At 42.5% G+C, this 12048-nt stretch overlaps 1 protein-coding gene across 4 annotated transcripts in view; it reads right to left on the reverse strand.

Moving 5' to 3' along the window:
* Window positions 1-2016: 2016 nt before the first annotated feature.
* Window positions 2017-12048, reverse strand: part of AFG1L (AFG1 like ATPase) — a 221597-nt gene continuing 211565 nt past the window's right edge. For 2 of the 4 annotated variants that reach the window (XM_027604016.1, XM_027604014.1), the window contains exons 12-14: window positions 8741-8881; window positions 5331-5444; window positions 3363-3693 (exon numbers count right to left, since the gene is read on the reverse strand). In XM_027604016.1, coding sequence (XP_027459817.1) covers window positions 3562-3693; window positions 5331-5444; window positions 8741-8881 — 387 coding nt within the window. In that variant the 3' untranslated portion in view covers window positions 3363-3561. The other 2 variants (XR_003521753.1, XM_027604017.1) reach the window with 2 other exon arrangements.

Below are 12048 nucleotides of genomic sequence, written 5' to 3' on the forward strand. Positions count from 1 at the left end.
GTTTTTTTTCATCTCTCATTTTGGCATTAATTTTCTTTTAGTACCATATTGTTTCCTGGTAACAGTTTTTTTTGTTTTTGTTTTTGTAATAGCTATTCTTTAAGACTTTTGTTTCTCCTTCTTGCAGGCTGTTTTATGAAACAGACTTTGTGGAGAAGAGATGGGGATAAAGATGTACCATTTCCAGCCACCATGGAACTCCCCTCTCCCACTCCCAGCTCAGACAGCGCCGTCACTATAGCCCATCCTACCAGGCCCAGGAGAACGTGGGGCATAAGGGACGTGATCCGGGTACTCAGGTGAAACCGGAACTATAGTTTTGCCCTACAGAAACAATATTTAAAGTTTAAGTTCTTTAGTACCAAAATTTGGGGCAGTTACACTGAGAATCGTGTGGGCTTCTGTGCATTGAGTCAGGGCCCTAATATCACATCATTGTTTATTGGAAATGGAAAAATTAAAACCTAGGTCCAAATAAATACCTGACCTCAACTGAACTTTTACAAAAGAACTTGAGTGGGGACTATTTCACATACACCCAACACACACAGAGACAGTTCCTCTTTCTACCAGTCAGCCTGTCCATCTGTCTGTTTGTCCATCCATTCATACTGTCTTTTTATTAAGATACAGCATAATTGCCAAAGAAATGTGAAAAGCAAAAAAAAAAAAAAAAGTGAAAAGCAAAAAGCTACGATTGATAGAAATGAGTTACACATTTTATATTTATAGAGTTCAAAGCAATGGTTCTGTTGTAAATTCATCTTCACTGAATTTTTTAAGATTTTATTTATTTATTCATGAGAGACAGAGAGAGAGAGAGGCAGAGGCAGAGGGAGAAGCAGGCTCCCCGCCGAGGAGGGAGCCCGATGCGGGACTCGATCCCAGAACCCTGGGATCATGACCTGAGCCGAAGGCAGACGCTTAACTGACTGAGCCACCCAGGCGTCCCTTCACTGAATTTTTTTAAAAATCACTATTTAGGGCGCCTGGGTGGCTCAGTCGGTTAAGCGACTGCCTTCGGCTCAGGTCATGATCCTGGAGTCCCGGGATCGAGTCCCACATCGGGCTTCCCCTGCTCAGCAGGGAGTCTGCTTCTCCCTCTGACCCTCTTCCCTCTCGTGCTATCTCTCATTCTCTCTTTCTCTCAAATAAATAAATAAAATCTTAAAAAAAAACAAATAAAAATCACTATTTAAAATAATCTCTTCCTCATAGAAGTGGTGTGGTATAGTCCGTGAGTTTTATAGTTGTGAATCTTAGGTTCAGCTACTTAACTTTTCCAAGCCTTGGTTCCTTATCGATAAACAAGGACGATTATAAAACTCTCAAGGATAAATTTTTTTTTCTGAGATCATGTAAATGTCTAGCAATAAATGTGGCTCTTTTGAACTCTTTTTTGTTTCACCTCAGTAAAGGTCTTTTTATACTGAGCCATAAAAGGGGATGAGATCTTGCCATGTGCGACAACATGGATGAACCTGGGGGATATCATGCTAGTGAAATAAGTCAGGCCACGTGATTTCACTTATATGTGAAACAAACAAAAAGCAGAAACAAATCCATAAATATAGAGAACAAACTGATGGCTGCCAGAGGGGAGAGGGGCAGAATGGGTGAAGGGGAAGGGGAGGTACAGGCTTCCAGTTAGGGAATGAGTAAGTCACAGGGTTAAAAGCACAGCGTAGGGACCACAGTCAACAGTACTGTAATAGCGTCGAGTGCGGATGGGCGGGAGCTACACGCGGTGAGCACAGCAGAATGTACAGACTTGTTGAATCATGCTGGTACACTTGAAACTAAAGTAATATTGTATCAACTGTACTTCAATTTTAGAAAATTTTAATGATTTTAAACCCCCATTTAATTTTCAGAAGCCAGGATTTAAACTTTTCTCTATACTTGGGTACCCTATCCATCAATCTGCTTGCCTTAGGTTAATGTCCAAAATAGACTAATGTGGATAGATTATTCACTTACAAATTAAACAGATTCAAAGAGCTTACTTATGTTGATAGCTGTAACCATTTCATTTTAACTGGGCCTACCCCCTCAAAATATATGTGATTTTCACAACGCTTTATAAGATGTCACATTTTTCCTTTTTTCTTTTTTTCTTGAAGAGGGACTGAGACTCTCATAACAGCCTGAACTAAGGCACCTTCTGTGGTAAGAGTTAGCAAAGTCAGGTGGTACTTGAATGAATCACGGAATGGCCTCAATGAAGGACAAGTCAGATTTTATTTAAGTAGGTTCATCAAGTGTTCTTCCCTATTTACTATTAAATTCATCTCATCACAGAAGCAGAGGCAAGGGTGGAGGGTGGGGTTCTGCAAGCACAGCAAATGCATCTGCGCCATGGGAAGGAGGCTCCCGTCCACCGGGGTCCTGCTGGCCTCAGATGAACTGGAATCCACTCTGCTGCTGGTACGTCCAGGACTCGGTCTCCTCCTGACTCGCTTTCACTGGCCCCTTTTCCTGGGATCTGTCCTCCTAGTGGCAGTCAGGATTGTGGGCTCTGCCTGTCGGTTAGAATTTGACACCCGTGCTGCTTATTCTATTGGTGTCATAATCCTCAATTTTTTCAGGCAACTCTGTGTCCACTGAAGATCTGGTCCTGCCTGCCAAGCTTGATCTCAGGGTAAAAGACAGAGTCTCAATTGTGAGGAAACCTGAGGCCTAGGAGATTTAGTATAATTTATGGCCCCCCAAAATCACGTGGATAAGACCATATTCTAAAATGTTGTTCTCTTTAGTTTATAATAGCATCAGAAAGTTTCTCTGCTTTGTATTGAAATGTAGGGTTTTTCTCCCTCTCATAAAAGGCATGTTTGTATCATGCGGCTACCATGTAGCCAAAGCTTGGAGATGTCCAGAACAACACTGCATTTAACCGCGTGCGCGTGTGCGTGCGTGTGTGTGTGTGTGTTATGCAGGTGGCTTCATATGAAGCCAAAATGTCTGGTCCTACCTTAATATTCAGAAGTGATGATTTTAATTTTGTAGTGCAGAAATAAAGCCAAATAAATAGGCAAAAAGTAAACCTATAAAAACGGCTTTAACTTACTAATCCAGTCCATCTTTGAGAGCAATTTGAGATAAAAATGGTCCAGAGGACAAAGTGCATAATTAATGATGAGAAAAATGATTCCTTCAAGTCCCATAAAAAAAGAGTTCTCCCTGCCGTAATCACGTGTCCAGAGTTCTATTGGCGCAAAGCAATGGTTACTTCCTGCTTCTGTCCCCCTCATTCCAGTACTGCTCAGTCTGCATTTCGGTGAGTCGGGAAAGCGTGCGCTGAAATGCAAAGACCTCCTCTTCTCCAGTGAACATAGAGAGTCCTTCTGCTGAGTCCTGGTTACCAAAATACAATTCAAAAACAAAACAAAACAAAACAACCCAGCACTAATTAAAACTACCACAAATAAAAATTTACAGAACTAAGTACAGGTTTAAAACAACTTCTTAGGTTTAGATTATAAAATGTTCTATACACTTTTTCCATATATGATCTCTTAAACTAGACTGGAGAATTAACTAATTTAAACCAATAATCAATAGTCAGAACAAATTACCAGGGAGAAAACAATAGGGAAAACAAGAGTAATTAAAGCTGAACCAATGTCCCAAAATCCAAATAGGAAGATTTTTGCATGAAGAAAGTTTTTGCAAGATGAAAATTTTCTGCAAAACCTAAAGGAAAGACAATGTCAGAAAAAGAATTCTTTCTCTAAAAATGTACGCCAGAAATAAGTAACACCAAAAAACCCCCAGCAGTTCAGGCAAGTTAGGAAGAGGCTGACACCCTCCTCCGGAGCACCACGGGCGGTGCCACATGCCCAACAGGAGACCCTGAGGACAAGCCTCCACAGAGCCTTTTCTGCACCGGCTGACAGAGAGGTCTCCTGTGGGCCTAGAGATCTGGTCTGCGAGTCTACTTTGGGAAGGCAGAGCTGCCTTGGGTCTTGAGCTACTTAACCAGGGTTAAGTTTGGGAATCCCTCTGTGAGACCAGCAAATAGCCTGGGACTGGTGATACCAACATGGGCTTGTGGCCAGTAAGTGAGCAAGAGAAATTGTGTGTCTTTCCTTAGGGGTTTGCTATCACACTTCCTCAGAGAAAACTTCTGGACTCCTTAGTCCATGCATTCCTGCTGACCCACTGCAAAACTACATTACCCTGTGGTCATGAGCCCTCATTTCTTCATATATTGTTAGCCCCGCATGCTGAGCTTGCTTGACCCTATATCTGAACCCTGATCCTATGGAGAAAAATTGAAGAACCAATGATTTAAGGAACTTTAGAAACTGAAATGATATAGCCCCTCAAGTATATTTTTTCAAACAGTAAAATACATTATTTGGACAGATGTATTGCTCTTAGAGAAACCACCATTTTGAAGGTTCCCAGCATATGGGTTTATAAGCAACTATTTATTTCTACACATAGGTTTAAGTAGTCATATTTGGAAAGTTCACTTTCTAACGTATTATAGGCCTCATTTCCCCCAAACTCCTAAGAATGCATAATTTCTACTCAGGTCACTAAGAAACTATTTCCTCATTCCAATGGCCTTTCATTTCTGGGGTTGGAAGAATGGGGATCGCTCATTCTGGAGGTAAGTGTTTATGGATAGCTTTAAAATTTTGACTAATATTTCAACTGTTGAGCAATATATCCTGCCATGTTCATACAGAAGAAGGAAATGTAAAATCACTTCCGGTTGGCCTGGGGCAAATCACCAGACCCCAAGCTTCAGGAGAACTGGGCCAGCACCGGCTCGTTTTCCACAGAGTGTCCCTAGAGCACTGCACCACAGGTGCTCCTGAAATGTTTATGGAATGGGGCTGGCAGATGAATAATGGATTTCTTTGCAAGCCAAGGGCCTTGCCAGGCACTCCCTGGTCCTGGGATAGCCAGCCCACATGCTTGGATACTGTATCTCGCGCTCTACAAATCCAGGAGACATGAAGAGTACCTAGAATAGGCAGCATGGGGTAGCAGAATGAGCCCAGAACCAGACACGGGTGCCCTGGTGTCCAGCGCTGGCCTGCCATTAGTCAGCTGTGTGACCACAGGCCCACGGGTCCACCCCTCTGGTCTTTGTTTTCATTATATGCAAAAACAGATCATGCAGATTCCTTCTACCCTAAGACTATATTCTTTCATTTAGTGATACTGAGGAAAAGGCTGCTCTCTTGGCTTTAAAAGGAGCAGCAAATCAATGGTTAAATACATACTGCATTCCTTCTTCAAAATGTAGCCATGTATAAAACCAAAAACAATTACGCTGTCTTATAATAAAAAGAGATTATGTTAATATTGCCTACCTGGCTCAGCCCCAAATCATCCATCAGTATTCTGCTTTGCTCCAAGTCACTGTCATGATGTTGATGCAAAAATAAGCTTGCTATAGGAGTCGATGCTGAGCAAATGACACGCACCTGAAAGAGGAAGATGAGTGAATGGTAGTACTCCCTACATCTCACAAGTTCAAGGTAGGAACAAATATCGCACAAAATCAAATCTGTTTGTCATCACAGGGAGCTAGTTTGTGTGATATTTTTAAACTTCAGAGTGCTTTTCAAAATATTTCCACACAGCTTGTAACATCCTATAAAGTAGGGAGCAAAGGTTTTATTGGGTGACTTTAGGCCTGGAGAGGTCTCAGCTCATGAGGCCAGCTCAGGTCTCCCAGTTCGAAGTCCAGTGATCTTTCCATTACACCCCGAGGCTGACATTTACACCTGGCTGTTTCAGGTCCGTGCATGCGGGGGGTACTTTTCATGCACTGCAAAGAGGTTACCACCTCTGGTATGTTCAATGTATTGGTACTCTAACTAGACCCTGAATTTCTAGAACCTATACTTCGATCAGCATCCTACCAAGGCATTCTTCAAAAAGACTAAGCTTGACATTAATATTTCTTGATTACACAAGTGTTTGAGTGAATGTGCATATGTGGTCATATACTGGAAACACCTTTTATATCTTTATAAAATTTTATGTCCATCAGTTTAAATACAAAACATACTTTTCTTGATGTTTAAAAAGTCCTGAATTTGTTTTCAGGATTCACAGCTACCCTTTAAACATCATTAAACAACGATGCCAATACCTTAAAATAATGTATGACATTTGGGAATAGTTTTTCCATATCTGGATGGCCTTCTACCTCCTCTTATACATTCCTTTTAATCACAAATGACACTTTTTTCATTATTTAGATATGAATACTCCAATTTCACCAATTTCCATGAATACATTCTAGACTAATGCCTGTTTAATGCTCCCAATTTCTGAAATAAGATAATTTCAACTAGTCTTTAAAGAAAGAACACAAACTCTCAATGTGTGATACAGTTAAAGCAAATGTTAGGAGAGTGGTTCTGGTATTCCATCATATCACCACAGAATTCTTCCCTCCCATTGACTAAGAAGTGAAACAGTGGGGGGGGGGGTAAGATAGGACCAAGGGTAGGACAGAGGGCTGGGGCCATATGTTTTCTTTAAGGTATTCCTAGCTGCCATGTAGACAAGTAAGAGTTTATCAATCCTCCTACTCTAAGAACCACCTACTAAAGCCCCTCTACCACTTTTTTCTTGAAGCATTAGCCCTCTAAAAACAGAGGGCCACCTCCAGGCTCATTCCCTTCATTCCGGACCCAACATGAGTATTTCAGATCAGTGTCTGGTAGGTGACGGGACTTGATCTCCTTGCTCTGGTGTTCTCAGCTCCCTGCCGCCCGGCCTCCTGGAGCACATGAACGCCGGCCCCCTGGGAGCATGTGCCACATTTGGATGTCACTCGCTATGGCAGGCTCCTCTCAGCACTGCACCTGAGCCAAGCCAGCTGCCCTTTGCGCTCAGGCCCGCCCCAGGGCCTTTGCTACAAACGTCCCCCCGGCATTGGCGTTTAGGCATCACTTCTCAGCGCTTACAAGCAGCAGTTGAGCGGCTTGCAAACATGCAGGTTTTCATGTCCATCCTCTAGGATGAGGGTTCATTTACTGAGCTGGGGTGGGTGGGCTCTGGAACATGGATCTTAGGTAGCCCAGGGGATTCTGACAGTAGGCCGTCCTCAGCAGGACTTCCCTAGGCCCACCCCCACCCCCACAGAGATCAGTCTACTCTCCCCCAGACCCTCACGGCACCATACTCCTCTCTCAAGCCTTCCAAGACACCAGCGCTGAGGAGCGACTTTACATTCAGTTCTGTGGATATTTGATTAATTATTACACCAGACTGTAAGTTCTATGAAGGCTGGCACCAGATCTGGCTTTGCCTGTCATCGAATTTCTAATATTTAGCACTGCACTTGGTATGAGAAAGGTTGTTGAATGGATGAATAAAAGAAACATTAAAATTTCATCTCTTCCTCCCAGTGGATTCTGGTACTTTCCTCCTCCCCTCAAGATCCCTTCAATTTTAGAATCACTGCTCTATTTCTGTACAATAAGGAGAAAAATTGTATCTAACAGTAAAATGATATTTAACTCTATTTTGAAGTTGTACTTATGCTTTTACTATAAATATATATTTACAGATATATACTATTTATTTATTTTTTTTAAGATTTTATTTATTCATAAGAGACAGAGAGAGAGAGGCAGAGGGAGAAGCAGGCTCCCTGCTCAGCAGGGAGCCCAATGAGGGACTCAATCCCAGGACCCCGGGATCATGACCTGAGCCGAAGGCAGACGCTTAACCATCTGAGCCACCCAGGCACCCTATACTATTTTTTTAAAAAGATTTATTGATTTATGAGAGAGAGAGCTTGAGCACGGGAGGGAGGGGCAGAGGGAGAGGGAGGATCTCAAGCAGACTCCGTGTTGAGGCTGGTGCCTGATGTGGGGCTTGATCTCTCGACCCTGAGATCATGACCTGAACCAAAACCAAGAATTGGATGCTCAACCGACTGAGCCACCCAGGCACCCCACAGATATATACTATAAATAGTGGCTCACCTTCACTGAAATCTGACTCTATGCCGCACAATGTTCTAAGTGCCTTATGTGCTCATTTAATCCTTGCAACAACCATATAGAATAAGTACCATTATTCCCCCCTCTTTTTTCTACAGAAGGCAACTGCAGCTCAAGAGATTAAGCTGGTCCTCAAGCCAGACAGCCTGGCCCCAAGGCCCACTCTTTAATCAGTGGGCGGTTCTGCCTTTGATGAATGGACACGGGCTCCATAACTCACCTGAAAACACATGGCTAAAACCAACAAACAAGATGATGCAATGCTAGTTATGAGGGTTTCTGGGTCACAGGGAGAGAGAGCTCCAGTACTGAGGAGGGTCTCTAGTCACTCATTCATTTGTCCATTCATTATTTTTTCCATCCAATCATGTATTGACGCAACTCGTGAATTGACTGAGCACTCAGTGTGGGTAAGGCATTCCCTTGTACATCATCGTAGTGCACACACGCGAGGTCTGGTGCATGATGGCATCGTTGATATTGCAGAGTCTTCTGATGGAAGCGTTACAATACTACAATTTTACTGCTATCGCTGATACTATGTATACAGCCTTTGGCTTGTGCCAAGCTTCGCTTTCAGTGCTTTTCATGGATTAGCTTATTTTGCCCTCAACAATGTTCTGAAGGAAATACTATTTTCCCTAATTTGTAGATGAGGACACTGAGGCCCAGAGAATAAACCAGGATTCCAGCCCAGGCAATCTGACTCCACAGTCCAAAATGTTTAGTCTTGAGAAAATGCACTACATCCTTACCTTGAAATCATAGAAGTTATCAATGAGGGTTATGAATCTTCGAGCTTGCGTCCTCTTTGCAAGCGTAAATTGTGGAATGTTTCGTAGGAATACCGTATCAAAATTCTTTGACAGTTCCAGATAGTCACTGGCTCCAAGTGGCTGTAATTAAAATGAAAATAAAGACTAGAAAACTGACACCAATTCCGGTGGCCCTGAATTTGAAAACACCTCTTTTTCTGGTCACGGTCTGATCTAGGTGGCAGCTTTGGGGTAACTTGACCAAATGGAGCAGTGTTTTCACTGCGGGCTAAGGATGGTGTCTACCGTAATTGTAATAGTGATGTAGAAAAGCGGCAAGAGAGAAGCCAAGGGGCGCCTGGGTGGCTCGGGCGGTTAAGCATCTGCCTTCGGCTCAGGTCATGATCCCGGGGTCCTGGGATCGAGTCCCACATCGGGCTCATTGCTCAGAGGGGAGCCTGCTTCTCCCTCTCCCTCCCCCCCTGCTTGTGCTCTCTCTCGTGCTCTCACTCTCTCTCATTCACTCTCTCAAATAAATAAATCTAAAAAAAAAAGAGAGAGAAGACGAGTGTGGTGGGGAGTGACAGAATATCTCGAGCCACCTCAGTTGATACCTCCAGACCCGGTGCCTGGCCTTACCTGAGACTCTCCCACTCACTGGGCCACACAGGGGCTGGAGTGTGGGGTTTTTTGGTTTGTCTGTTTAACCTTGGCTCTCTTACGAGGGAACCCTGCTGTTAGGCCTGTTATGGACCAGGAGTGAATCCTCAGTCTGTTACTTATTAATGGTACCTTTGGCAAGTCACATCATCTTTCTCTTCCTTTAGTTTTCCTATCTATAAAACGGGAGTTTGATTCCTAGCTCACAGGATTGTGACGATTACATGGAAGAATACGTGTAAAGCCTTTAGCACAGTGCCTAGGGCACACATTACACTCATATCACTTTGGCTGCTTTTTCTTTAGATTATTTTGAGCCCAAAGGATTAGGATTAGGCTCAATACTGACAAGTTGAGGACGTAAAGAAGTGTCATTCCCAATAGGACCAGTTAGTTTTGTTCCACCACCGGCTATATCCAAAACCCTAAATCAGTCTTTGTGCATCTGCCAGTCCTCAGGGTCACAGCAGGGACCAACAGAGACTGTGGGATCCCACGTGAAAAGGACAACTCCCTATGGTGGGGGTGGGGGGGCAAGATACGGCCTCTTCGGATAAGAAGCAAAACTCCTACAATAAGACACTCAGGCTCTGAGGGTGACACACACCATGTTTTTGAGATCAGTTAGAATTTAGTGTCTCATCTTTTGTAAATCATAAAGTATATGTAAAAAAATGTAAAAGCTCATCTTAGGTATGTAGTTATGTATAATTAAACTCGTTCTTTATGCACGAATGTGATTTCTATCAGTATAACTACATGCCCAAGGAAAATCATCATCAGGAGCGCCCTGAAGTGCCTAGGGCAACTGAAAATCAGGATTCTGCCCACTCAGCTATTTTTACAAATTATACACCTTTGTCAGTAGGTTCTGTTGCCGTTATATTAGCAAATATCCCCTTCCTTCACATCCCTAAAACAATCATGTGCTCATTCATGTAAAGAAAATTAAGCTTTATATAGTTGTCTATCTCCTTTAAAAACAATGGTGATGGGAGGCAATGAGGGGTTACTGTTTTTAATGGATCCTGAGTTTCACTTTGGGATGAAGAGAGTTCTAGAAATGGACAGTGGTGATGGTTGTACAACAATGTGAATTTACTTAATGTCACTGAACTGTACACTTAAAAATGGTTAAAATGGCAAATTTTACATTATGTATTATTTTACAACCACAAAAAAAAGGTCATTAAAACTAAGAAATGTTATAAATTTAACCAAAGAGGCAAAGGATCTGTACTCAGAAAACTATAAAATACTCATGAAAGAAATTGAAGAAGACACAAAGAAATGGAAAAATGTTCCATGCTCATGGACTGGAAGAACAAACATTGTGAAGATGTCAATGCTACCTAGAGCAATCTACACATTCAATGCAATCCCCATCAAAATACCATCCACTTTTTTCAAAGAAATGGAACAAATAATGCTAAAATTTGTATGGAACCAGAAGAGACCCCGAATAGCCAGAGGAATGTTGAAAAAGAAAAGCAAAGCTGGCGGCATCACAATTCCGGACTTCCAGCTCTATTACAAAGCTGTCATCATCAAGACAGTATGGTACTGGCACAAAAACAGACACATAGATCAATGGAACAGAATCGAGAGCCCAGAAATAGACCCTCAACTCTATGGTCAACTTATCTTTGACAAAGCAGGAAAGAATGTCCAATGGCAAAAAGACAGTCTCTTCAACAAATGGTGTTGGGAAAATTGGACAGCCACATGCAGAAGAATGAAACTGGATCATTTCCTTACACCACACACAAAAATAGACTCCAAATGGTTGAAAGACCTAAACGTGAGACAGGAGTCCATCAAAATCCTAAAGGAGAACACAGGTAGCAACCTCTTTGACCTCAGCCGCAGCAACTTCTTCCTAGAAACGTCGCCAAAGGCAGGGGAAGCCAGGGCAAAAATGAACTATTGGGATTTCATCAAGATAAAAAGGTTTTGCACAGCAAAAGAAATAGTCAACAAAACCAAAAGACAACCGACAGAATGGGAGAAAATATTTGCAAATGACATATCAGATAAAGGGCTAGTATCCAAAATCTATAAAGAACATATCAAACTCAACACCCAAAGAACAAATAATCCAATCAAGAAATGGGCAGAAGACATGAACAGACATTTTTCCAAAGAAGACATCCAAATGGCCAACAGACACATGAAAAAGTGCTCAACTTCGCTCGGCATCAGGGAAATCCAAATCAAAACCTCAATGACATACCACCTCACACCAGTCAGAATGGCTAAAATTAACAAGTCAGGAAACAACAGATGTTGGTGGGGATGCGGAGAAAGGGGAACCCTCCTACACTGTTGGTGGGAATGCAAGCTGGTGCAACCACTCTGGAAAACAGTATGGAGGTTCCTCAAACAGTTGAAAATAGAGCTACCATACGATCCAGCAATTGCACTACTGGGTATTTACCCCAAAGATACAAATGTAGGGATCCGAAGGGGTACGTGCACCCCAATGTTTATAGCAGCAATGTCCACAACAGCCAAACTGTGGAAAGAGCCAAGATGTCCATCAACAGATGCATGGATAAAGAAGATGTGGTATATATACACAATGGAATATTATGCAGCCATCAAAAGGAAGGAGATCTTGCCATTTGCAACGACATGGATGAAACTGG

This window comes from Zalophus californianus, chromosome 7 (genome assembly GCF_009762305.2).
Source record: "Zalophus californianus isolate mZalCal1 chromosome 7, mZalCal1.pri.v2, whole genome shotgun sequence".
Lineage (NCBI taxonomy): Eukaryota > Metazoa > Chordata > Mammalia > Carnivora > Otariidae > Zalophus > Zalophus californianus.